At 37.7% G+C, this 27229-nt stretch overlaps 1 protein-coding gene and 1 long non-coding RNA gene across 8 annotated transcripts in view; one reads left to right on the top strand and one right to left on the bottom strand.

Moving 5' to 3' along the window:
* ide (insulin-degrading enzyme) overlaps positions 1 to 27229 on the top strand; it is a 110656-nt gene that overhangs the window by 79440 nt on the left and 3987 nt on the right. For all 7 annotated transcript variants that reach the window (XM_069900529.1, XM_069900528.1, XM_069900526.1 and 4 more), the window contains 4 exons: positions 2610 to 2882; positions 3823 to 3884; positions 10299 to 10371; positions 23760 to 23827. In XM_069900529.1, the coding sequence (XP_069756630.1) occupies positions 2610 to 2882; positions 3823 to 3884; positions 10299 to 10371; positions 23760 to 23827 (476 nt within the window). The remainder of the gene's footprint in view (positions 1 to 2609; positions 2883 to 3822; positions 3885 to 10298; positions 10372 to 23759; positions 23828 to 27229) is intronic.
* Positions 1033 to 27186, bottom strand: LOC138744405 (uncharacterized). Its single transcript, XR_011345513.1, has 4 exons — positions 27014 to 27186; positions 6803 to 6981; positions 3091 to 3190; positions 1033 to 1116 (listed from the first exon to the last, which is right to left on the bottom strand). It is a non-coding gene; the product is annotated as an uncharacterized lncRNA (long non-coding RNA).

The raw sequence follows: 27229 nt of genomic DNA, 5'->3' as shown, positions 1-27229 counted from the left end.
TTCACTTTTTACACTGTAAACAATGTACAAACATGGACAGTATGTTGTTTTAACTTACAAGTCAACTTGCTTGACAGTTGTCACTGACGATCATCAAATTCCTTATTTAAATTATCAAAATCCTTGAAAACAAAATTTTGACGTGAAGCATGATTTCCCTTTTATCCATGTTGACTTTGCCTAATTACATTGGTTTTCTGAGAGCCTTAATAACATATTCCAGCACTTTACTTTGCAGCTGGTGCCCAGCTAACTGGCATGTTGGTCCCCTTATTTCACTTCTTTCTTTCCTTCAAATGACAACATTATATTTGCTATCTTCCAATCTGCTGGAACAGTAATCATGATTCTATGAAATTTTGGAAAGATGTCACTAATATATTCATTTCCCCTGTTAGAACCCAAAAATCTAATCTATCAGTCTAAGATATTTGACAGATTTTAATTATAATAATTGTGCTTTTTTTTATATAGATAGCATGTTCCTCAGTCAGCGAGTTATTGTTTCCCCCCCATTATTTCTGTTATTTGTTGTGACTTTGGCACTGAAAATTGTTTAAAAATATATATATTTACCATTTCTTTATTTTTCCATTTATAAGTTCCGTCTCCAAAAATATTGGAAAAGTATTTTTGAAAATTAAACTTGCTCACGAAATGCATGTAACTGATCAACTAATTACAAGCATTAAATAAAATTGAAATACAAGCCATTCACCTACACTTTATCAATCCAGAGATTCAATAGACAAATTAAAAGATAGCCTCAACATAGCTAACGGAACTAATATAAAGTCTATCTGACGCTCAACTCTGCACGAATGAACTTTGGTGTTAGAATGGGTGCATTGAAGAGCCAAATACACCTGCATCTGCTGTGCATTCTTGACTTCTACATGACAACATGCAGCCACAGAAATCAGGAACCCACTGAACTGTGCGTTGTTTTTAACTAGCAAGTCTTTACATGTCAATGTGATCTGGGTCATTGATTTTAGTAGCAATTTGACACCACTGATTGACTTGACATTACCAAAAGCAAGCGAAAGACATCCACCTCTCTGTGGTCTGAAATTGCGCAAGGTCAAAATAGGTAAGGACGTCCCTTCTTCCAGGCTGCAAAAATAAAAGTTCACAGATTGGTGACAACCTGATAGGAGCAAGTAAAAGAAGGTGCAGAGAGTACAGTAAAAAGTATGTTCTTGACATCAATTGAAAACACTCTAAACATGGCAAATGATTCTTTTCTGAAATCTGAACTGCCATTTGGCGTTTCACAATACATCCATGATGCGGATGAAGAAAAAGAGTTTTTATCAGTGTGTGAAATTTTTGGATGATAAAAAGCAATACAAATAAAAGTAGGAAATTCAGAAATAGAGAAAGAGAAACCAGGAAGCAATTTTGATAAGGAGAAATGGGAAATACTTTGTTAGATTGCATAAATGGTCAAAACTGGAAAATGAAGTCCAGTGTGGGAAAGAGATACCATCCACTTTTGATCCGAGAAATCCAGAGATTGGAGTATTTTCTTAATGTCACAAGATCAGGAGAAAAATTGTTATCCTGGAAGAGAAATCACAAAAAAACTACCTCAACCATACAAAAGGTTTAGATTGTATACAGTAGAGCATTTAAATTATTAGTTTGGTTCTTCTATTCAGATCTTTTGAACCCATTTTGAATAAATTTTATATTGATTTACAACACAATAGAAGCCAATTCTGGCCATTGAAGCCTATGCCATCCAATTAACCTACCAACCCCATACATTTTGGAGGGTGGGAGGAAACCAGAACACCCAGGGGAAAACCCATATAGGTCACAGGAAGAACGAACAAACTCCTTACAGCCCAGGATTTGATCCCGGGTAGCTGGTGCTGTTATAGCATTAAGATAACATAAAAAAGGAAATATTAATCTAGAGAAACTGCAATACAAATTTGTTAGAATGTTGCTAGGGTAAAAGCATTGCATTCTGAATATAAGTGGCGTAAACCTAATTTGCATTAATTTGAGTTTAGAAAACTGAGGAGTGGTTTTATATCTATCAAAGTGTTAATGGGGTTTTGATGGGGTAGTGAAACTATCTGCTGTGGACAATTTGGAAGTAGCAGCAGATTTCTTTTCACTGCAGTGAGTAGCAATCATCTGGAACACTGCTAAAAGGCTGTGTATACAAGAGCTATTGAAATTGTCATGACAGAGATTGAAGTGCATCTGTCAGATAAATGAATTGTATAAACTCATTTAAGGATATAGATCAAAGAGAATAACTGAGAACAGATATAGATCAGCCACTTTTGAGGGGTGGAATGGCCAACTTTTGTTACATTGTATTTCAGATCTCATTGTCCTTTGCAATCTGATCTAGCGTATTCCCTCTATAACACTTATTTCAATTTCTAAATGTATCTGCATGGGATAGTTCCAGTGTGAAATATATTGTTATTTCTATTGAATGTGCTAAATAATTTGCAGTTGTGCAACCTGAAATGTTCATATGTGCAAGCTTGGAAATGATGTAAACAGTAACTGATTGCCATTAGATCAAACTGAATTATTTTTAAAAATTATGTTGACTGGAATTAGTCTTTCTTTTGTGGCAGGTTACATTGTATTCAGTGGTCCACGACGAGCAAATGGTGTTCAGGGACTGCGTTTTATTATTCAATCAGAAAGACCTCCAAACTATCTGGAAAGTAGGGTTGAGGCTTTTCTAAAAACTATGGAAAAGCATATCGAAGAGATGACAGAAGAAGCCTTTCAGAAGCATGTCCAAGCTCTGGCAATAAGGCGACTTGACAAACCAAAGAAACTCTCGGCTGAATGCGCTAAACACTGGAGTGAAATCATTTCTCAACAATACAACTTTGACCGAGGTATTATAAAACAAATGTTGCTTACAACATTACCAGATTTCAAATCAAGCATCGCTTATCGAACTCAGAGCATAATAGAATACAAGATTGTGATTTGCACAAATAGAAACTGTAGTCTTTGTTTAAAATGGTCAACAATTGGAATTGGGTTGCAATATATATTTCCTGTCCCTTCCCTATGGACAACAGAAGGAAGATATCCTTTCACCTTGAGCCTCTGCTTGTACTTTCTAGCTGGCCGAGAGTAAATACGAATGCGGAATTGGCAGCACTACAGGTTTACTCTGATTTGGGGATTACGATGATCTCTGTGGGGAAGAGAGGAAGTATCAATATTGGGTGATGCAGAGAATTGTAGCCTTGTTGCGACACTTGGTGCAAATTGTAATAATCAGTACTTTCAAAATATAGTTGTTGCCTTTCCACAAGCTAAATCTTTTCAAGCTTGAGCCATGATTCCTTCAGCGGTCTTTTCAATGTTGGACTGCATGGAAATGAACACACTCACTGCAGCGTTTTGAGGTTCTTTTTCTTGGGTCTCTGGCTATATTCATGTCTCGAGCTGATTTATGCTACAATTTACAGGCACCCAGACTTCAAGATGTGTCAGTTAAATGTTAAATATTCACAATGCAATTTTCGCTGATTTTCAAATCATTGATTTCTACATTATCGCATCATCCTGCTCCAAACATAGAACACCTGGACTTGAAAGTTCATATTTTTTTTCTCTCCTTTACATGGTGCATGAATTTTTCTTTACTGTATAGAGTTAAGATGCACTATGCATATCTAATTGATATTTGATTCATTTATATAACTCCACTTGGACAACATATAATTAACCTAACTTGGATTGGAATGAGAATGTTTTCTGTTACCAGGAAAGCCATTTGCTATTAAATTATATGAAGAATGGATATTTGCATTATGATTCCAGATAATATTGAAGTAGCGCACCTGAAGATGCTGACTCAAGAGGACATAATACATTTCTGCAAGGTAAGATGTCGCCATATTAGAAAAAAAATGTTGTTAAGAATCATAAATTGTTATTTTTATCATGTTAAATGAAATGATTATCTTCTAAATTTTTGGATCAAGTTAGAAATCTATCATCATATTTTTGTAGATGGTATTGGCCTTCTACATCTTCTATAAAAATCCTTAATTATGCCTGGATAACAGTTGGATAGCATTATCTTTTCCAAAAAATAATCTCACCTCTAGTAAACCTGGTTTTAGATACTAATTTTCTTTCTCCTCTTCTTGCTTTTTCTTTCAATATGAACGTTTGAAAATATTTTATAATATGTTAGATATATAGTTTGTATTTGGCCCTAATCTTGGCAAATGTAGATGGGCAAAAGTTTCATCAGACATAACAGTGTGAATTGTAGATTCCTAGCCTCGCAACCCCACAGACCTGGTTCAGTCCTGACTCGGCAAAGTTTGCACCTTCTCAATGTGAGGGTCTTTCAGGTGCTCTGGGTTCTTCCTGCATCCCAAAGATATGCTGGTTAATTTTTGGCACTGTAAATTTCTCATAGTGTTTAGGTGAGTGATGAGAATGTGGGAAAATTAAAAGTTGAGATTGATGTATTCAATTAATTTTTTTTAATTGATCGAAGTGGACCAGGTGAGCCAAAAAGCTTGCTTTTGTATTTTATGATTCACCTTCATAAATAGGATAAATAAGTCTTGTAGAAATGTTTGTGGCTTATTAAGCTAAAAGCAAATTAGTGAAAATGCTGGAAATTTGAAATAACAGCAGAAGGAGCTGGAAATACTTGGCAGGTCAGACCCAGCATCTGTGGAAAAAGAATGAATGTTTTATTTGGATGGCCCTTTGTTCGAACCAGGAAAATTAATAGAAGTTGTTACAGATTGAGGGGTACATATGGAGAGAACAAAGAGGATATTTATGATAGAGCTGTTTGTTGATGGCATTTCAATGCAAATTGCTCACATTGGCACGTCAACTTTAAAAGAGAGTCAGAGCTTCCTAGCAATATTTTCACACTATAGGTTATATAGTGCGATCACTCCTCATCAAGGGATCCATAGTAGAGAGGGTCAAGAATTTTCACATTGTAGGTCCTCAACGAGCGATCAGTAGTCAAATGCCTGGGTGTCAACATCTCTGAGGATCTGTCCAAGATCCTCCACATTGATGCAATCACAAAGAAGGATTGCTAGCAGCTGTACTCTGTGAGGTGTTTGAGGAGATTCTGTATGTCACCGTAAACCTCTACAGGTATGCTGTGAAGAGCATTCTGGCTGGTTGCATCACTACCTGGTATGGAGACTCCAATTCTCAGGATAAGAATAAACTCCAGAGGGTCGTTAACTTGATCTGCGTCATCACAGGCCACTCCATTGAGGACATCTGCATAAGCGAGGTGTTAAAAAAAGCAGCCTCTATTCTCAAAGACCCCCACCACCCAGGCCACGCCTTCTTCACTCTGCTACCATCAGGGGAAAAAAGTACAGGAGCCTAAAGAAAAGCGCTCAACGGCACAAGGACAGCTTCTTCCCCGCTGCCCTCCGATTCCACTTTTTGTGCACTATTTTTTTTATATAGTAATGTTTTAAGAGTTTGCACTATGATGGCGCCACAAGACACGGAATGACATGATTTGTTCATGACATTTTGATATCCTGAGGTGTAAAGGCCTGAATTTGTTACAATTTCTTCCAGCTGATTATTTATGAAAAGTAAATGCATTTCAGATTTTCATTGCATTTAAGCAGGTTTTTATTGAAAACCATCCTCGAGCAATATCTCTCAACGAGAACCAATATCAATTCTTGCATGTAACAATACTTAGGGAGATTTTTCCAGTGGTAAAGACACTGCATAAAAGCTGGTCTTAATTTTTTAAAATTTTCAAACTTACTCAAAGCAGTCCCCCAGTGTTTCCAGAATACAATAATTCACTGAAAAACTCTAAAGGCATCAATGTCATTAAATTTCTGATTCTTCTTTCTGTGAATTTCCCATCTGTCAGACATCTAAGGTCCTACTTCATCCCCTCCACCTGACACCTGTGCTACAGCCATACTTTTCAAGTCCTCTTTCAAAATTGTTCTATCATTCCATTCCACTTCCAGCTCTCCTCCTCCAAACCCCACTTGTTCTTGTTCCTTTTATTCTCCCATCAATTTGCTGCTTGAAATCGTTTTTGAGTGGCCAAAATGATATGAAAGTATAGGCTGAAGATAAAATTGATGTACAAGCTGAAGATAGCATTGATTGTAATGTTGACCTTCAACGTCCACAAAAATATTCAAACCTGAAAATATTTCCAGCTTTGTAGCACTAACAGTTTGTAATAAAATGCTTAATAGATGTGTTGAATTGTACAAATCAATGATATGGTGATTATTTTATATCTTTGTGAAGTCAACTGTGGGAACATGTTATATTTAAAAACTTCACACTTTCCTATTAAGCCACAGTGTGTACCATATTGGTGTTTTCTGAAATAAACTCAGTCTTAATTTCCTAATTTTGCTTGGTTTGATTCAAAGACCTTCATAGTACAATAGGTGAACTATATGTAATGCTTCAAATGCTGAATGAGATTTGCCATTTTAATTCATCACTATATTAGCCACAACAACTAATATTTAGTGATTTCTACCTCCAAACACCCCCCTACCCCCCCCCCCCCCAGTAATTATTAATTTGGGAAATAACCTTTACAGCACATTTGATACCAAAATTAGACATAGTTGTCATGAGAGGTTATTTTTTGTACATAGTGCCAGATAGCAATATTTTGCAAAAATGTTATAATGGTTTCCAATTTATTCTTTGCAGGAAATAGTTTAATATGTATGCAGTATTCATATGCAAATGTAACAGATTGCACATTAAAGAAAGATGAAAATATAAATGAGACTAAAGCTGTTACCTAGCAACAGCAGGATCCTTGGCACAAATTCGGTCCTCGTGTACATGTTCACAACATGGAGCTCATTATCTCCAGTAGGATGATTGTCCTTGAATACAATTGTTTGCCTTGTGTCATCAGTGAATAGTATCAAATTGTTTAGGTCAATTTTCTTTTGAAAGCATTAAATTCCAAGGTATCTAGGAGAAATTACATACAGATTGAGTAATTGTAACTGTGAATCTAGGAACATATTCTTTGTTCTTTTACTTCATGTACCATATTTTCATTCCAAATAAAGCATTTTTCCTCCTGAATTTTCCCATTCATCTCCAACCTCAAGATAGCACAGCTGTTTAGAGAGCACTGCAGAAACCTATCTGCACAATGCTCTCCTTTGGGCATTGAGCGGGATTGTAGAAGAAATCCAAATGTTGGATTTCCCGTTTAGAAATTTGCAGCTTAACACTGTCACAGTTCACATGCACTCTTAATGATCTTTGCCAGATCTCATCACTGCAGTAGAGCAGCTGCCACAGCATCATTTCAGAATTTGCTGTTTGCCACTTCCACAGTAGTTTGCATTTTGAATCTTGGCTTTCGTAGAATCCCTGCGGTTAGTAATCATTGCCAACCTGATTGAAAAGCGAATGTATTTCCAAAATAATCCATAGGGCACAATAATAGAAATGTGTTTTTGAGGCAAATGAAATCCTTTTGCAATATTTTTATTAATTTCATTTGCAAATGTTACATAGGTTTTAAAAAAAACATGAATAGAACAATAATCAAACTTGTATAATAACTTGTATAAAGACAAACAAGCCATTGTATTGGACAGCTATTTAGTGTGAGTGGGAGGGACAGCATCATTCCATTTCATCAGTATGGCCCTTCTGGTAATCGGGGAAACAAAAGCTACTACATGGGATTGTGAAGAATTCAATATCAAATCTTTGCCTACATATTGCGAACAGTCAATAAAAAGAGAGTTAGGGCCAAATGACAAAACTTAGGTTACATTATAAATACATGCAAAAATAAAAATAAAAGAAACTTGTAATTCTAAAAATTCAACCCCTTACCTACAGAGGATGTTGGCAAATACATAGACCACTATCTGATAATGAAAAAAAAATAAACGGGGTAAAAAAAAATCAAAAATTAGTTAATCTTACAAATTTGGGAAATAATTAAGAAAAGAACCCCAGAAAGAAATAAAATTTACTTTCTTTACAGTAACAGAGCATCTAAAGTTTTTTTTCTAAAGACAAACAAGCCATTGTATTGGACAGCTATTTAGTGTGAGTGGGAGGGACAGCATCATTGCATTTCATCAGTATGGCCCTTCTGGTAATCGGGGAAACAAAAGCTACTACATGGGATTGTGAAGAATTCAATATCAAATCTTTGCCTACATATTGCGAACAGACAATAAAAAGAGAGTTAGGGCCAAATTAATAGTAAGAAGTAAAGATCGTGTACGAAATCTGCTTTCTCAATAATTGAGAAGAAAAGGACATAACCTAAACCATTTAGAAGATAAGTTAGGATAAAATTTACCCAATCAGGGTTTGGAATAGTGGGCACGATGTACTACTTTAAATAGAAATAAGGAATGTCTAGCAGAGAACATGAATGAATACATTGCTGAGTAGAATATCATGTAGACTCGTAAAATATTTGTTGGAAATCTTGTTCCCATAGTTTTTACATTCCATCTAGGGAATTATCCTTAGATAGCAAAAATAGTTAATACGGACAGACAACAGCAGTTTGTTGAAATCTATATTTCTTCCCTATAAAATTGAGACTTCCTCAGGATTTGGATTTTAAAGATAGAGTTCAAAAAATTCCTAACCTGTAAATAACGAAAAAAAAATGATGTCTGGGTATGTTAAATTTAGCAGATAGTTGTTCGAAAGAGGCAAGAGTGTGGTCGATTTAAAAAGGTTCAAGAAAGATTGGATACCTAAGTTAGACCATTGATTTTTTTTTAAAAGGCAATTGAAATCCTATTAATTATGATTTTGGAAAATTGCAATGGAGCAAAGCCAAAAAGCATAGAAATGGCACATGAAGGTGGTTTGCAAGAAGTAAATTCTTCAGGAAAGTTTCACAAAATAAAACACAACACTAAACAAAATGCTGCTGGTAATGTGAAATTAAAAAACAAATTCTGGAAATACCCAGTGGGTCAGTCAGCATCCATTGAAAAAGAAACTGATTTTTTCAGAATGATCATTTAGAAGCAGGGTAAATGAGAAATCGAGCAATTTTTGTGAGAACAAGTGCAGAAGAGGGAGTATAGGGAATATCTGTGATGCACGAACCACAGCAGTTGTCATTTCCTGCCTGGCATAAAAATACAGGGAAATATTACCCATTTATGGCAAACGAAAGAAGTTAAGGATATAATTAGATCAAAAAGAATTGTTAAAATATCAGGTTTGCAGATTAGACACTGTAATTTCTGCAAAGGACAAAGAAATTGATAAGGAGAGTATGAGACTAAACATAAAAGTGGACTATAAATACTTTCTCCCAAGATAAAGAAAAATTAGTCAAGTCAAATCTAGGTCCCCTGCAGACAGAAACAGGGAAATTTGTACAAAAAAAAAGGAAAGTGGGAGAGCTATACATTGGTTGTATCTTTGCTGAAAAATGCAAGAAACTTTCCAGAAATATTAGGGAACCAGGAATCTTATGAATTAAAGGAAATTAATGGCACTGAAAACCAAAAAATCCTGAAGGGTGATAATTTGCATTGCAGATTACTAAAGGCTGTTATTCTATCCAGTATTCCTGCAGATTGAAGACTAGTCAATATATTACAGAGATTAGATGAAGTTAACGTGGAGTCAATTTGTGTTTTATGGAAGGTAATAATTGGAAGAATAGATGAGAGAAGATTGGGGGAAATTATGCCCTAGATTTTGAGGATGCCTTTGAAGTCCCACATAAATGTTGATGTATAAACCAAAATGTGTGAGGTTTGAAAAATGGGTTAACAGGCAAGAAACAAAATAGGAATAATGTGTTTTTTTTTTCCCCCAGGATGGCAGGTAGGAACTGACAGATTAGTACAGAAAACCATACTTGATCCTCAGATATTGAGTAATTATGTAGATGAGAGATCAATGTGTGCTAATGCTGCTAAACTGGGTTGGATTGTGATTTATTATTATTTATACATTATTTTAAAAATGATGCTAATTGTAATGAGCTGTAGTATTGATCTCTAATAGTGTGCCTACTGAAGTGGTGGGGGAGGGGAAAGTTTTTAAAGAACAAGAGATGTTTGCTTGCAAGAATCCAGGAAACAAACATTTGGCAGAAATCTTATTAGAAAAGTGCATGTAAATTAAGACAAATAAATATGAAAACAGTTCAAAGCACAAAATCGAAGATTAATCTCAAGATTTACCTTCGTTTGCATTGTTCCCATTCATTAAAAAATAATTTGATGAAATTAAATATATTTCAGTGTAATTAGCTAATTATTCTTCATTTTCAGGAGCTCCTGGCGGTCGATGGTTTTCGAAGGCGCAAGATCTCCGTGCATGTTCTGTCCCGTGACATGGATTCTTGTGAGTAACTGCAACTCTTTCATTGTAAGATTTATAGAAATTGGATTCTATAAAAACATCATGAATGGAAGAGTTTTTGACATAATCATCTACATCCTTCAGAATTTATCATTATGTGTAGAAGTACCATCCAGTAATCAAATCCTTCCCTGTGATATCCTGCTGTTGCTTATTTTACCATGTTGAAGAAAGAATTTAAAGAAAGAAAATATCCCAATAAGGTTTAGGAGATCTGACAGCAACTTTGGAAAGAACTGATCCTAGTATTACAGGCCCACTGGCCCAGCTTATTCATGCCAAACATCCTGCTTTGTTCCCATTTGCCTGCAATAGGCCGATTACCCCCTTCAATCCCCGCAATAGGCTCATACCCCTTCAATACCCTCCCATCTGTCAAGTCTTTCTTAAATAAAGTTAATGTGTCTGCCTCTGCCACTATGTCTGGCAGATTATTCCATTTGTCCACCACACTTGGAGACAAGAACTTGTCTTGGATTCTCCTACACTGGGAAATAGATTGTTACCAATCATTATATCCATGGCTCCCATAATTTTGGAGATCCCAGTAAGATCTCTCAACCTCCTATATGCTAAGGAAAGCAGGTGTAGATTTTCCAGTCTCTCATGATAACTCAACATTCCTAATCCTGGCACCAACTTTAGAAACCTCTTCTGTATCCTTTCCAACTTTATAATCATTCTGTATCTTGGGGACCAAAACTCACGCCATACTCTGCCTGTCTTCACCTATGTCTTGAATAACTTCAACACGACATCCCAACACTTGAATTGAAGGTCCCAAATATTTTCTTCACTGCCCTGTCAATCTGTGCTGCCATCTCAAAAGAGCCATGTACAGTACCTGCACCCCTCGGTCCCTCTGCTTTGCAACACACTTTATGATACTTATTAATAGAATAAGTCCTACCCTGATATGATTTGCTCAAATGTAGCATGTTGTACTTCAAGTTGAACTGCTTCTGGCATTCCCTAGCCCAATTCTCTATCTGTTCTGGATCCCATTTCAAACCTGGGTAACTTTCTGTCAGCTGCAGCAAACTTACCTTACCACAGACTTCCTTGTCTAAATCATTTATGCTTAATACAAAAAGCTAGGTTCCTAGAATTGAACCCTGAGCCTCTCCACTGGTCATGGTCCTCAACTCTGGGGAAAACTGTCCTCTACAACCACTCTCTGTCGACAACCTGTCACCTAAGACAATATTTTATCCAGTTGGCTATCTGGCCTGCAATCCTGTGTGCCCTAACCTTCTGTACCAAAGTACTATGTTGGACCATGTCAAATGCTTTAGTAAAGTCCATATAAATAACATCAATTACCACAATCTCATCACCCTTTTTGTCACCTCTTTTAAAAAAAATTCAGTCCAGTTTGTGAGACACTATTTCCCACAAACAAATCCATATTGGCTCTCGTTAATTTTCCCCTGGCCATCCAAATGTTGATCTATCTTATCTCTCAGAATCCTCTCCAGCAGTTTCCCCACTGCTGATAGCACCATTCAAGATTCTTTTATTTATCATGCAATAAAGCAGGTCTAATATTACACAAAATTGATTTTAATGTACTGTAAGGCAGATAAAGATACGCCATTGGCAGAAATTGTCAGAGAAAGAGAAGCAAGAGAGTATCCCCAGAGACACCGGGTGTCCATGGATTCACCTTCCGCAGACTCCGCAGCCACACAACCTTCCAGTCCAAACCATTGGCAATCCGAGCTCCAGCTCCAAATGTCCGACGTGATCAGAAAGCCTTCCGCACTCTTGGCACCCTCTTGCATTCTGGTTCCAATACTTGGTACCCCTTCACCCAGTCTCGAGTCAGTCTCCAGCATTCCGCAGCCTGCATGGGTTCCTTGCCTTGAGTCACCAACAGCCGGCCACCTGTGTGTTGTTCAGTCACAGAGTCCCTGGTCCACTGCCGTGGTTACCGTCCTGTAGCATCATCTCCTTGCAGCTCCATATTTTCTGGTGCTCTGCACCAGTCCTGCTTCCCCAGAGTCTGCTGCCCCTCAAGGCTGCTGCCAAACACAGGTGCCACCATCTTGGACCTAGATCCCAACATCGCAGGATTTTAAAATAAACCACTGTCGAGCCCTTTAACAGGCAGTTTAATGCCTGTACAGAGCCGTCGCTCGTTGGACTTGGCAGTAGAACCCTATGGAGGAGCGCTGAAGCTCTGGCAGCGCTGCCTTTTTTTATCAGAGTTGTAGGTCTGTCGTTGCCTGGACACACGTAACAAAGTTCACCCCATCCAATCTCCTAATACTTTGGCTTTTCCGGTCGATGTTGGGGAAGTTAAAATCACCTATGATAACAGCTTTGCTTTTTTTTTATATAAACAGACATCAACAATCTCTCTACATGTTTGATCCTCTAGTTCATGGTGACTACAGTATTTAGTAGCCTATAAGAATGCACTTTTTTCCACCCGATAGTTGTTGATGAAAGCCACTCTAAAGATTACTGTTCTTTGACTAATATTGCAACTTCCACCTCTCCTCCTATTGTTCCTATCACACCTGTAACTACCATAACCTAGAGCCAGTCCTCCTCCTTCAACCACATATTTTGCTATGATTGCAATATTCCATTGCTCTTTACCTATGCCTTGAGCTCATCCACTTTCCCTGTCAGGTTTCTTGCGTTAAGATCAACGCAACAAAGTTTACCTGTCTTACCTCAACACCTTCTCCTCCATCTTGTTCTACCTCAACACACTTCCTTCATCTTAACCTTTTCACTTCCTGGATTCCAACCTCCTGGGTGAATTTTACAAATCTCCTTGCCAGGATATTTGGTCCCCATCTGGTCAGGTGCAAATCACCTCACTTGGAGAGTTAACATTTCAGGTCAAAGAAAGCAATACAAAAATGTCTGTCATTTGGGGAAAAAAAAATTCCATTGGCATAATGTATTCAATGCCACTTTATAACTCCTCTATCTGGCCTTTTAATGATAAAGACAGTTCAGAAAATGATCATATTTCGAAGAAGAAAATATAAAAAACTAAACGGCTATGACATGTGAATTTAGTTTAATTTCTTGTTTGTCCAGTGTTATCACAAGCAGTTAGTTCATGTACAAGTCTACTTTGTACAAGATGCGTCTTTTAATCTATTTTTTTAAATTTGTAACTCCCCTATCCTTACAAGCATATTCCTGTTAGTGAAGAAATCTGTGCAGTAGGTGATAGAAATGTATTGTCTAATTCAGTATCTCATCGTATTTTACTTTTAGTTTGATTAGATTGCAGCATTGTTCTTTTTGCCTGGAAATAATTTTTCTCTTAATTTCTATTATAATGATACAAATAAAAAAATGTCTATTCACAAGAGAGTTCATTCTGAAAGACACACCAGCTGCCTGGGTGTGAATAGAATCATTTGTCAGAATACTAAAAATGTTTTTTCAAGAGCCATATTGGCTTGAGACAAATGATGTACACAATACATCCTCGAAATGTTTGCATTTTCAATCTGCGTACCTACATCTGTTTTATTGCTGTAGTATTTTTAAAAATGTTATCAATGAATGTGTACTTTTTTTGTTTGCAAGTTATCGTTGGCATTTCAGTAATTGAATATGCCATCTATTTTTTTAATCCACTAACCTGTCCAACCTGCTGAAGTCGCTTTTCTTCCTCTAAATAGATATTACAAAGCTTCCAAATATTCCTTTGGTAAATAAAGCCCATTCTTAAACAATTCAGACGGGAATAACCACAAATACACCATTTCAATCTAAAAATGACTCAATTGAGCCTGCTTACTTGATCCTGAATGCAGAATGTATTGTTCATATGGCTATGTTTTATTTACTGATAGTTACACAAGTTCATTATTCATGAGCTTTGGCAAATCACAATAACCAAGTATTTTTCACCATTATTATTGATAAATATGAAAATGCTGAAACAAAAGTTTACCTGTAAGGTTCCAGGGAAGGTGGGACCTGTTCTGACGGGACGGTTTGCACCTGAACGGGAAGGGGACTAATATCCTTGCAGGTAGGTTTGTTAGTGTCGCTCCGGGGGTGGGGGGGGGGGTTTAAACTAGATTGGCAGGGGGATGGGAACCAGAGTGTTAGATAGTGAAGTGGAGGAGGATAAAGGTCATGCAAGGGCCACATGTAGAGACAGAAATGAAAGGTTTGTGCGTGATGGAAATGTTCTCAACTATTTATTTAAATGCAAGGAGTATTGTCAGAAAGGAAGACGAGCTTAGGGTGCAGATTGGCACGTGGGATTATGACATTAGTGGGACTTGGTTGCAGGAGGGGCAGGACCAGCAGCTCAATGTTCCAGGGTTCTGTTGTTTCAGACGTGATAGAGGGGGAGGAGTGGCATTGCTAGTCAGGAAAAATATCACAGCTGTGCTTAATCAGGACAGCCCAGAGGGCTCGTCAACAGAGGCCGAATGGGTGGAGATGAGGAACGGGAAAGGTGTGACCACACTGATAGGGTTGTTTTTTTGACTCCCCAATAATTAGAGAAAATTGGAGGAGCAAATATGTAGAGAGATAGCAGACCGATGTAGGACACAGAAAGTTATGATAGTAGGAGATTTTAACTTTGCACACATTGACTGGGAATCCCATACTGTAAAAGGACTGGATGGCTTGGAGTTTGTCAAATGTGTTCAGGAAAGCTTTCTAAATCAATATATAGAGGTACCAACAAGAGAGGATGCAATACTTGATCATCTCCTACTAGGGAACCAGACAAGTCAGGTGACAGAAGTATGTGTAAGTGAACATTTTGGGTCCAATGACCATAATGTCATTAGTTTCAAGCTAATTATGGATAAGGATAGGTCTGGTCAAGTTGAGATTCTAAATTGGAGAAAGGCCAATTTTGTGGAAATGAGAAAGGATCTTGGAAGAGTGGATAAGTTGTTTTCTGGCAAGGATGTTTGGTAAGTTGAAGGTCTTCAAAGGTGAAATTTTGAGAGTGCAGAGTTTGCATGTTTCAATTAGGTTTTTTTAAAATATTTTTTTTATTTTTAACACTGTGAACCATATCAACCAAAATACATACAAACATTTCCCTCTTAAATATACACAGTGGCATTTTCTCCCCTTTTTTTCCCCCTACCTTCCCTCCCCCCTTCTCACCCCCCTCCAAAACCAATAAACATTCAACATATACAATACAATAAAACCATTAAACAATGTCATCACACAATGAAAAATCAACAAGAAAAATGTGTCATCTACTTTTACACACTGGCTCAAGTCATTTTGTCTTCTGATCGTTTTAGGGGGGTGGAGGTCCAAGGCAAGCCTGTTATATGCCATGTACGGTTGCCAAATTTGTTCAAATAATGTGACTTTATTTTTAAAATTATATGTTATTTTTCCCAACAGAATACATTTATTCATTTCCATGTAACATTGCTGTACTCTCAGGCTCTCTTCCGATTTCCAAGTTGACATTATATTTTTTTTTGCTACTGCTAAGGCTCTCATAATCAATCTTTTTTGTGCTTCATCCAGTTTGAGGCCTAATTCCTTACTACTTATATTACTTCGAAGAAAGATCTCTGTATTTTTTGGTATGTTGCTTTTTGTGATTTTATTTAATACCTGATTTAGATCTTCCCAAAACTTTTTCACTTTCTCACATGCCCAAATTGCATGTAATGTTGTTCACATTTTCTTTTTACAGCGAAAACATCAATCTGATAATGTTGGATCCCATTTTTTTTTTTAACTTTTGGGGTGTGATATATAACCTGTGTAACCAATTATACTGTGTCATGCGTAACCTTGTGTTCATTATATTCTTCATAGTTCCAGAGCATAACTTTTCCCATGTTTCATTTTTTATCTTTATGTTTAAATCCTTTTCCCACTTCTGCTTGGGTTTATAGCTTATTTCATCATTTTCCTTCTCTTGCAGCTTGATGTACATGTTCATTATAAATCTTTTAATTATCATTGTGTCTGTAATCACATATTCAAAGCTGCTTCCTTCTGGTAATCTCAGTCTGTTTCCCAATTTATCCTTTAAGTAGGCTTTCAGTTGATGGTATGCAAATATTGTACCATGAATTATTCCATATTTATACTTAATTTGTTCAAATGTTAATAAATTGTTTCCCAAAAAAACAATTTTCTATTCTTTTAATTTCTCTTCTCTCCCTTCTCTAAAGGAAAGGTTATCTATTGTAAAAGGGATTCGCTGATTTGGCGTCAATAATAATTTTGGTATTCGGTCATTTGTTTTTTTCCTTTCTAAATGAATCTTCTTCCATATATTGAGTAAATGATGCAATACTGGTGAGCTTTTATATCATATCAGCTTTTCATCCCACTTATAAAGTATATGTTCCGGTACCATCTCCCCTATTTTATCTAGCTCTATCTTGGTCCAATCTGGTTTTTCCCTTGTCTGATAAAAATCTGATAAATACCTCAATTGTGCTGCTCTATAATAATGTTTAAAGTTTGGTAACTGCAAACCACCTTGTTTGTACCACTCTGTTAATTTATCTAAGGCTATCCTCAGTTTCCCCCCTTTCCTTAAAAATGTCCTTATTATTCTCTTTAGTTCATTAAAGAATTTCTTTGTTAAGGGAATTGGTAACGACTGAAATAAGTATTGTATCCTTGGGAAGACATTCATTTTAATGCAATTTACCCTCCCTATCAACATTAGCGGTAATTCTTTCCAATGTTCTAAGTCTTCCTGCAATTTCTTTATTAGTGGCTGATAATTTAATTTGTACAAGTGGCTTAAATTATTATCAAACCTAACACCTAGGTATCGGATTGCTTGTGTCTGCCATTTAAATGGTGATTCTTTTTTAAATTCTGTATAATCCGCATTACTCATTGGCATCACTTCACTTTTATTTGCGTTCTTGTACCCCGATATTTCTCCATACTCCTTCAATTTCTTTTGTAGTTCTTTTATTGATATTTCTCATTCTGTTAAGTATACTATGATGTTATCAACAGACTCGCCAAGGCAAATAGTGCCTTTGGAAGACTACACAAAAGAGTCTGCAAAAACAACCAACTGAAAAACCTCACAAAGATAAGCGTATACAGAGCCGTTGTCATACCCACACTCCTGTTCGGCTCCGAATCATGGGTCCTCTACCAGCATCACCTACAGCTCCTAGAACGCTTCCACCAGCGTTGTCTCCGCTCCATCCTCAACATCCATTGGAGCGCTTTCATCCCTAACGTCGAAGTACTCGAGATGGTAGAGGTCGACAGCATCGAGTCCACGCTGCTGAAGATCCAGCTGCGCTGGATGGGTCACATCTCCAGAATGGAGGACCATCGCCTTCCCAAGATCGTGTTATATGGTGAGCTCTCCACTGGCCACCATGACAGAGGTGCACCAAAGAAAAGGTACAAGGACTGCCTAAAGAAATCTCTTGGTGCCTGCCACATTGACCACCGCCAGTGGGCTGATATCGCCTCAAACCGTGCATCTTGGCGCCTCACAATTTGGCGGGCAGCAACCTCCTTTGAAGAAGACCGCAGAGCCCACCTCACTGACAAAAGGCAAAGGAGGAAAAACCCAACACCCAACCCCAACCAACCAATTTTCCCCTGCAGCCGCTGCAACCGTGTCTGCCTGTCCCGCATCGGACTTGTCAGCTACAAACGAGCCTGCAGCTGACGTGGACCTTTACCCCCTCCATAAATCTTCGTCCGCGAAGCCAAGCCAAAGAAGAAGAAGTATACTATGATGTTATCTGCAAATAAACTGATTTTATACTCTTTCTCCTTTATTTTTATCCCTTTTATTTTATCTTCTGTTCTTATCAGTTCTGCCAATGGTTCTATTGCTAAAGCGAACACTGAGGGAGATAATGGACATCCCTGCCTAGTTGACCTACTTAATTTAAATTGGTTCGATACATATCCATTTACTGTTACTGTTACCTTCACCAATAGTCCACTATATAATGCTTTAATCCATACATATCCATTTACTGTTACCTTCACCAATAGTCCATTATATAATGCTTTAATCCAATTAATATATTTTTCTGGTAGATTGAACCTCTGTAATACTTTGAATAAATAATTCCATTCTACCCTGTCAAAGGCTTTTTCTGCATCTAAAGCAACAGCCACTGTTGGCTTCTTATTTCCTTCAATTGCATGAATTCGATTAATACATTTACAGACATTATCTACTGTTGGTCTTTTCTTAATAAAAACAAGTTTGATCTTGTTTTACGATTTTTGGTACACAGTTGGCCAATCTGTTTGCTAATAATTTTGCTATTATCTTATAATCTAAATTAAGTAGAGATATTGGTCTATATGATGCTGGTGTTAGGGGTCCTTCCTTGTCTTTGGTATTACTGTAATTATTGCTGTCTTACATGAATCTGGCAAATTTTGTGTTTCTTCTGTCTGGTTCATTACTTCCAGGAGAGGAGGAATTAATAACTCTTTAAATGTTTTATAGAATTCTATTGGGAATCCATCCTCTCCAGGCGTTTTATTGTTTGGTAGCTTTTTTAATATATCCTGTACTTCCTCTATTTCAAATGGTTTTATCAGTTTGTTTTGTTCCTTGCAATTTCGGCAGTTCAATTTTAGCTAAAAACTCTTCTATTTTATCATCTTTCCCCTTGTTCTCAGTTTGGTATAATTGTTCATAAAATTCCTTAAAGTTCTCATTAATCTCCATTGGATTATATGTAATTTGTTTATCCTTTTTCCTTGATGCCAATACATTTTTGTGTGTTTTTTCTCCTAACTCGTAATACTTATGCTTTATTTTCATTATGTTCTTCTCCACTTTATATGTTTGTAATGTTTCGTACTTTATTTTTTGTCCGCCAATTCTCTTTTTGTTGTATCTTCCCTTGTTGCTAGTTCTTCTTCTGTACTTGCTATTTCCCTTTCCAGCTGTTCTATTTCCCGATTGTAGTCCTTTTTCATCTTAGTTACATAACTTATTATCTGCCCTCTGATGAAGGGTTTAATTGCATTCCATAATATAAATTTGTCTTTCACTGATTCTGTATTTATTTCAAAGTACATTTTAATTTGGTGTTCAATAAATTCTCTAAAATCCTGTCTTTTAAGTAGCATGGAGTTTAAACTCCATCTTTTTGTTCATGGTGGGATGTCCTCCAGTTCTATTGCTAATAACAGGGGTGAGTGATCTGATAACAATCTAGCTTTATATTCCGTTTTCCTAAGACTCCATTGGATATGGGCTGACAACAGGAACAGGTCAATCCTTGAATATGTTTTATGTCGACTCGAATAAATATGAGTATTCCTTCTCCTTTGGGTGTTGTCTCCTCCATATATCCAAAAGTTGCATTTCCTGCATTGATTTAACCATAAATTTTACTAGTTTGTTCTTTCTGCTAGTCTTTTGTTCAGTTATATCCATCTTTGAATCCAAATTAAGGTTAAAGTCCCCTCCTATCAATATATTCCCCTGCGTATCTACAATCTTCAAAAAAATATCTTCCATAAATTTTTGATCCTCTCCATTGGTGCATATATATTGACCAAATTCCAGAGCTCTGAATATATCTTGACATTTTATTATTACATATCTCCCTGCTGGATCTATTATTTCCTCCTCTATTTTGATTGGTACATTTTTGTTGATTAATATAGCTACACCTCTGGCTTTTGAGTTATATGATGCTGTCATTACGTGCCCTACCCAGTCTCTCCTTAATTTATTATGTTCCACTTCAGTTCGATGCGTTTCCTGCAGAAATGCTATGTCTATTTTTTTCTTTTTTCAGTAAATTTAATAGTCTCTTCCATTTAATTTGGTTCAATGAGGTTTAAAGGCAAAGTTGACAGGCTTGGGGAACCTTGATTTTCAAGGGATATCAGCAATCTGGTTAAGAGGAAGAGAGCGGTGTATAGGCAACAAGGAGCAAATGAGCTACTAGTGGAGTATAGAAAATGTCAGAAAGAAATCAGGAAGGCAAAAAGAAAACATGAGGTTGCTTTGGCAGATAGTGTGAAGGAAAACCTGAAGGGTTTCTACAAGTATGCTAAGAGTAAAAGGATAAATAGGGATAAAATTGGTCCCCAAGAAGATCAGGGTGGTCGTCTATGTGTGGAACCTCGTGAGATAGGGGCGATCTTAAACAGATTTTTTTTGCATCAGTATTTACTCAGGAAACTGGCATAGTGTACAAGGAAGGGAAACGAGCAGCGATGGAACATGTAGAAATTAAAGAGGAGGAGGTACTTGCTGCCATACAGCAAATAAAGGTAGATAAATCCCTGGACCTGACATGATATTCCCTCGGATCTTGAGGGAGATTAGAGTAGAAATTGCAGGGACCCTGGCAGAAATATTTAAAATGTGTAGCTATGGGTGTGGTGATGGAGGATTAGCCATGTTGTTCTGTTGTTTTAAAAAGGCTCCAAAAGTAAACCAGGAAATTACAAATGGGTGTGCCTGACATCAGAAGTAGGTAAATTATTGGAGGGTGTTCTGAGAGATCGGATGTACAAGTATTTGGACAGCCAAGGGCTGATTAATGATGGTCTGCATGGCTGTGTGCGTGATAGGTCATGTTTAATAAATCTTGTAGAGTTTTTCTTGAGGTTACCAAGAAAGTGGATGAAAGAAAGGCTGTGAATGTTGTCTACATGGATTTTAGTAAGGCCTTTGACAAGGTCCCATATGGGAGGTTAGTTCAGAACGTTCAAACGCTAGGTATTCATGTGGAGGTTGTAAACTGGATTTGAAATTGGCTGAATGGGAGAAGACAGATGATTGCTTTTCAGACTGGAGGCCTGTGATTAGTGGTGTGCTTCAGGGATTGGTGCTGGGACCATTGTTGTTTGTTGTGTAAATCAATGATCTGGATGATAATGTGGGAAATTGGATCAGCAAATTTGCTGATGACTCTAAGGTTGGAGGTGTTGTCGACAGCAAGAACACCTTTCAAAGCTTGCTGAGGGATCTGGACCAACTAGAAAAATGGGACAGAAAATGGCAGGTGGAATTTAATGCAGACAAGTGTGAGGTGTTGCATTTTGGAAGGACATGCATAGTAAATGGTAGAGCACTGAAAAGTGTGGAGGAACAAAGGGATCTGGGAATACAGATACATAATTCCTTGAAAGTGGTGTCACAGGTAGACAGGGTTGTAAAGAAAACCTTTGGCATCTTGGCCTTCATAATTCAAAGTATTGAGTACAGGAGTTGGAATGTTATGAAGAGGTTGAAATTTGGAAGTATTGTGTGCAGTTCTGGTTGTCAAATTGTAGGAAGATATCAGTTAGATTGAAAGCATGCAGAGAAGATTTACTAGAATGTTGCTGGGACTTCAGGAGTTGAGTACATGGAAAGATTAAACAGGTTATGACTTTGTTCCCTGGAGCATAGAAGAATGAGGGGAGATTTGTTAGAGGTTTACAAAATTATGAGGGGTATAGACAGAGTAAATGTGAGAAGGCTTTTTCCACTTAGATTAGGTGAGATAAATACGAGAAGACATAGCTTTCGGGTGTAAGGGGAAAGATTTAGGGGGAAAATTAGGGGGAGATTCTTCACTCAGAGAGTGGTGGGAGTGTGGAACGAGCTGCCATCTAATTTAAATGCAGGCACTTATGTTTTAAGAATAAATTTGATAGATACATGGATCAGAGAGGTTTGGAGGGTTGTGGAATGGGTGCAGGCCAGTGGAACTAGCGGAATGATGTTTTAGCACAGACTGGAAAGGCCAAATGGCCTAATCTCTGTGCTGTAATGTTCTATGGTTCTATCAGTTCAAATTATTTTCTAGATTTCATTTTAAAGCAAAATGCCAAAATGAAACCACCAAATGAAATACAATAAAATTTGTCAGACATTTGAGCATTTGGGAATGGAAGTTATATTTTTATAATTATACATACATAGAATTTTTGCATTGCTTTTAAGCAGAGAATTTTGATTAAACTATAGTACAACTGTAATGCATAGAATCAGTATTTGACCCTGAACAGTGATTAAAGTTGTAATTTTTATTGAAATGCTTATTGATTTATTGAATGCATTTTTAATGTATCAAGGAGCTTTGTTTTGCATGATATCCAGGGAAGTAACCCCCATAGTTAAGTCCAGTAGGTAGCGCAATAATAACAAGTGCAGGGCATAGTGTTGCAAGGACAGGATGTAGAATATATCTTCTTTGGCTTGGCTTCGCGGACGAAGATTTATGGAGGGGGTAAAAAGTCCACGTCAGCTGCAGGCTCGTTTGTGGCTGACCAGTCCGATGCGGGACAGGCAGACACGATTGCAGCGGTTGCAAGGGAAAATTGGTTGGTTGGGGTTGGGTGTTGGGTTTTTCCTCCTTTGCCTTTTGTCAGTGAGGTGGGCTCTGCGGTCTTCTTCAAAGGAGGCTGCTGCCCGCCAAACTGTGAGGCGCCAAGATGCACGGTTTGAGGCGTTATCAGCCCACTGGCGGTGGTCAATGTGGCAGGCACCAAGAGATTTCTTTAGGCAGTCCTTGTACCTTTTCTTTGGTGCACCTCTGTCACGGTGGCCAGTGGAGAGCTCGCCATATAATACGATCTTGGGAAGGCGATGGTCCTCCATTCTGGAGACGTGACCCATCCAGCGCAGCTGGATCTTCAGCAGCGTGGACTCGATGCTGTCGACCTCTGCCATCTCGAGTACCTCGACGTTAGGGGTGTGAGCGCTCCAATGGATGTTGAGGATGGAGCGGAGACAACGCTGGTGGAAGCGTTCTAGGAGCCGTAGGTGGTGCCGGTAGAGGACCCATGATTCGGAGCCGAACAGGAGTGTGGGTATGACAACGGCTCTGTATACGCTTATCTTTGTGAGGTTTTTCAGTTGGTTGTTTTTCCAGACTCTTTTGTGTAGTCTTCCAAAGGCGCTATTTGCCTTGGCGAGTCTGTTGTCTATCTCATTGTCGATCCTTGCATCTGATGAAATGGTGCAGCCGAGATAGGTAAACTGGTTGACCGTTTTGAGTTTGTGTGTTAAACAGTATATAGGCATCAACATAACAGCAGAGAATGAATGGTCTTTGAATCTGGAGGTTTGTTTTTTCAACTCATTTATCTTCTGCCCAATAGACGGGAGAGAAGAGAGTGAGACCAGGGTAGAATAGGTCCCTTAATATATTGGGTACTTTCCCAAGGCAGTGAGTGATATTGATGGAGTCGATGGAAGTGAGGTCTGTGTCTGTGATGGCCTGAATTACAAGTATACATTAAATTTGTAACTCTCCAACTTCTTGTCATCTTGGGCGGAGCAGTACTCTACTCGTTCATTCTATGAGAAGGCCATTGATTAATTTCTAACTTAAAAAAGCAATGTTCATTCTTTAATTAAAAAAAAAATCTTCCTCTTCTCAGCACTAGTCATTTACATGTAAATGTAATTCCAGGTCCGGTTATTGAACATGCTCCATGTCAAAATGACATCAACTTGACTCCTGCACCACCTTTGCCCCAGGTGAGTGATTACTGATTATCCTTTTCTGTACTACCATGGTACTGAAAATACCTTGAAGGTAACTATAGACTTGTGAGTCTAACAGGTAGAAAAGTTATTGGGGGTGGGGGTGGGGGAACTCGAGGGACAGAAAGATGGCACGACTTTTTTTTAGAGGCGGATGCTGTCTGAATAATTTGATTGAACATTTTGAAGAGATAACAAAATATGTTGATAGGGCAGTGCAGTTGCAGTGGTCTACATGGGCTTCAGCAAAGACTTTGACAAGATCCCACTTGAGAGTCTGGCCGAAGTCCATGGGATCCAAAGCAAGTTAGGAAATTGGATCCAAAATTGGCATGGCAATTGGAAGTAGGTGATAGCTGAGGGTTGTGGTTTTTCGTGATTGGAAGCCTGTGACCAGCTGTGTACCACAGAGAAATGTGCTGTGACCCTTCTTGTTTGTTATATTGATTTGGAGATAATGTGTATAATTCACCTAAGCCTCTCATAAGATTCTATAATCTTGAAATCAACTGGCGTAAACTTTGATATCAAAGTTGGTGGTGATGATAAGGAAGAGATTAGTCCTGGATTGTGGAAGATGTTGACCATTTGATAAAATGGTCAGAGGAATGGTAGATGGAATTTAATCCTGATAAATGCAAAGTGATGGGTGAAGAACAATGAGTGATATGTGCTGAGGATAAAGGAACCTTAGCTCACATCCAAGTATCCTTGAAAGAGCAGCATAGTTAAGGTAGAGAAGAAGAATAGCACAGGCTATTCAAAAGTCGGGGATTTGGATATAAGAACAGGGAAGTTGTGAAATTATGGTACAGCTCAATAAAATTCTGGTTAAGTTAGAGTACTGTGTGCATTTCTGGTCATCACACAATAGGAAAGGAGAGTCCAAAGGAGGTTCATAGTATGCTGCATGGCAAGGAGTGTTTTAGTTACAAGGAAAGACTGGGGAGGCTGATAGGGGTATGCAAATTTGTTTGTGGGGGGCGAGGGTGGGATGGGGAAGGGGTGCACAGATGGTGGGTAATTTTGCCCCATGACTGAGGTGCCAAAAACTAGAGGACATTGATTTTTGACAAGGGGCGAGAGATTTGAAGGGGATCTGGGGGAGAGTGATTCTGTGGTGGAAGCAAGTACTCAGAACACTGAAGAACTATTTTAGAAGAATACAAATTCCCAAGGTATTGAAAGTTATGGGTCAAGTGGTGATAAATGAGATTACTGCAGATGGTTACTTGATGGTTTGGCATGGACACAGTGGGGTGAATGATCTGTTTCTGTGCTACAGGACTCTGATTCGATTCCTCAACTTGAAATGAATAAGAGCAATTGCATTTCCTTTAGTATTTTTGACATTCCAGTTCTAATTTTTTCAAAATTGGGTTCTGTTTATTTATGTTCCCTTTCTTATTACAAATTCATTTATAACTACCGGTATGTTTCACCACAAAGCTAACTGAGTTGTTGAACTTTGACAGCTGTAGGAAAAGCCATGAAAATCAATAGAACGGAATATTTTACAAAGGAATTTGGATAATGTTTCTCCATAAAACAAGATTAATAATTTGGGAGCTTCAAGCCTGTGTTGCCATCCTTTTAAATTACAACTGATTTGACCCTCAGCTTCACCTAACTCATTCATTCTCCAAATCCTTGCCATGCAAAACATACCAGTCAAAATTTTCATTTGATTGCATGCATACTGGATTAGGAGAGAAGCTTTGAGATTTGATTTATTTTTTGTCTAACTGATCTCGCTGCAATTTTATGCATCCTTGTTCTAATTTTTCCCTATGAGGTTTTTGGATTGGAGAAGGTGATTGAACACTTAGGTATATTTATACAAGCCTCTCATAACATTCTATAATCTTGGAATTACAGGGATAAATTTTACTGAACAAGTAAAAATGTTTGCATTTTTGTAGTGCATTTCAGAATCTCAGATCTTGTAGATTGCTTGTATGGAGTGAAATTTTGTGTATTTCCACTTGTAGTTAAATGCCTTTTAAGATTCCTGATGGTTAGCTAATCAATGACTTGCTCATGTTAATCTATTGTCTAATTTCCAAAAATCAATTAATTGATCAGAACTTTATTTTTCTAAATCAAAACTAGATAAAGGGTTTCAACCCAAAATGTTGTCTGACTATTTCTACCCATGATGCTGTCTAACCTGCTGAGTTCCTCCAGCAATTCTTTCTTTGCCAAAAATTCTAGCATCTGCAGCTTTTGTGTTTCTGTTGATCAGTTGCAGTCTGCCGTCTAAGCTTGTATTACCTCTCCTCATTTGGCTGGTGCCTTTCCATATATTTCCTCTCCCAGGTTCTCCTAATTTATGTAAAACTTACAGATGTGTTATTCAAGAGCTCTTGTTGCTTTGTTTTTAAGTTTAGGACATTTGCTTTCCATTTTTTTCTGACATTTCCCTCACAGAATTTTGCATTGTAAAGTATCAAGATGATGAGTAATCCTCTTAATCAACTTGACTAGTTTACTTTGATTGACATTGCAGAGTGGAATGCTGATTGCCATTAACTTGATCTTTTCGATATGCAAGTGATACCAAGGCTTTCCTTGAACTGCTCGATTTAATTTAGGCTTTCATCTCTGTCTTCTGCATTAACCCTTCCACCCATCACACCCATGAAGAGCTAAATTTCATCTATGTTCTTGCCCCGTACTGAAGGAACACACTCTCAATTTTTAGTTTTCTGTCTGCTGTTTGCACTTTTCTTGAGTGTTGTCTTTATCACCTTTCTTTTCTGCATTTTGGGCTTTTGTCTGTCAGTTCTTCCACCCTCCCCACTACTGCTTTAATCATTACAACCAGTTTTCATTCTTCCGTTATCTCAGGATAAATGATCTATGAATAGTTTTCTGTCCCCTTCTCAAACCTTCTCTTAAATGTTGCGAAAAGATGATGCAATTCCCCCAAAATCTATCTTGCTAAACTGCATTTCATTGTTTTTCTTCAATCTTCAGTCTAACAGCTACTATTATTAATCCCCAAATTTTTAAATTTTAAAGATAGACATTCAACCCTTCTGGCCCATAAGCTTGTGGCCCCCCACCCCATATACACCAAATAACCTTCAATCCCCATAGGGTTTTGGAGGGTGGATGGTGACCGGAGCACCCAGAGGAAAACCACACAAACACGGGGAGAACATACAAACTCCTTACAGATACCAGAAGATTCGAATCTGGGTCACTGGGATTGTAATAGACTTGTGCTAACCATGCCGCTCCAAATGGTAGATAATTCTCTTAAGCTTTTACAGCTTTCTTGTTGGTTATGGACAGTTCCAATATTGCCTTCTCTTTGTGAATTCCATCCAATTAAGTAATTTTGACATGTAGATTCTAGTGTAATATAGAAAATGTACAGATAATTACAAA

Source organism: Narcine bancroftii, chromosome 10, assembly GCF_036971445.1.
Source record: "Narcine bancroftii isolate sNarBan1 chromosome 10, sNarBan1.hap1, whole genome shotgun sequence".
In the NCBI taxonomy this organism is placed as follows: domain Eukaryota; kingdom Metazoa; phylum Chordata; class Chondrichthyes; order Torpediniformes; family Narcinidae; genus Narcine; species Narcine bancroftii.
Note: the sequence above shows the minus strand (reverse complement) of the source record. Positions and strands in the feature narration are given on the sequence as shown.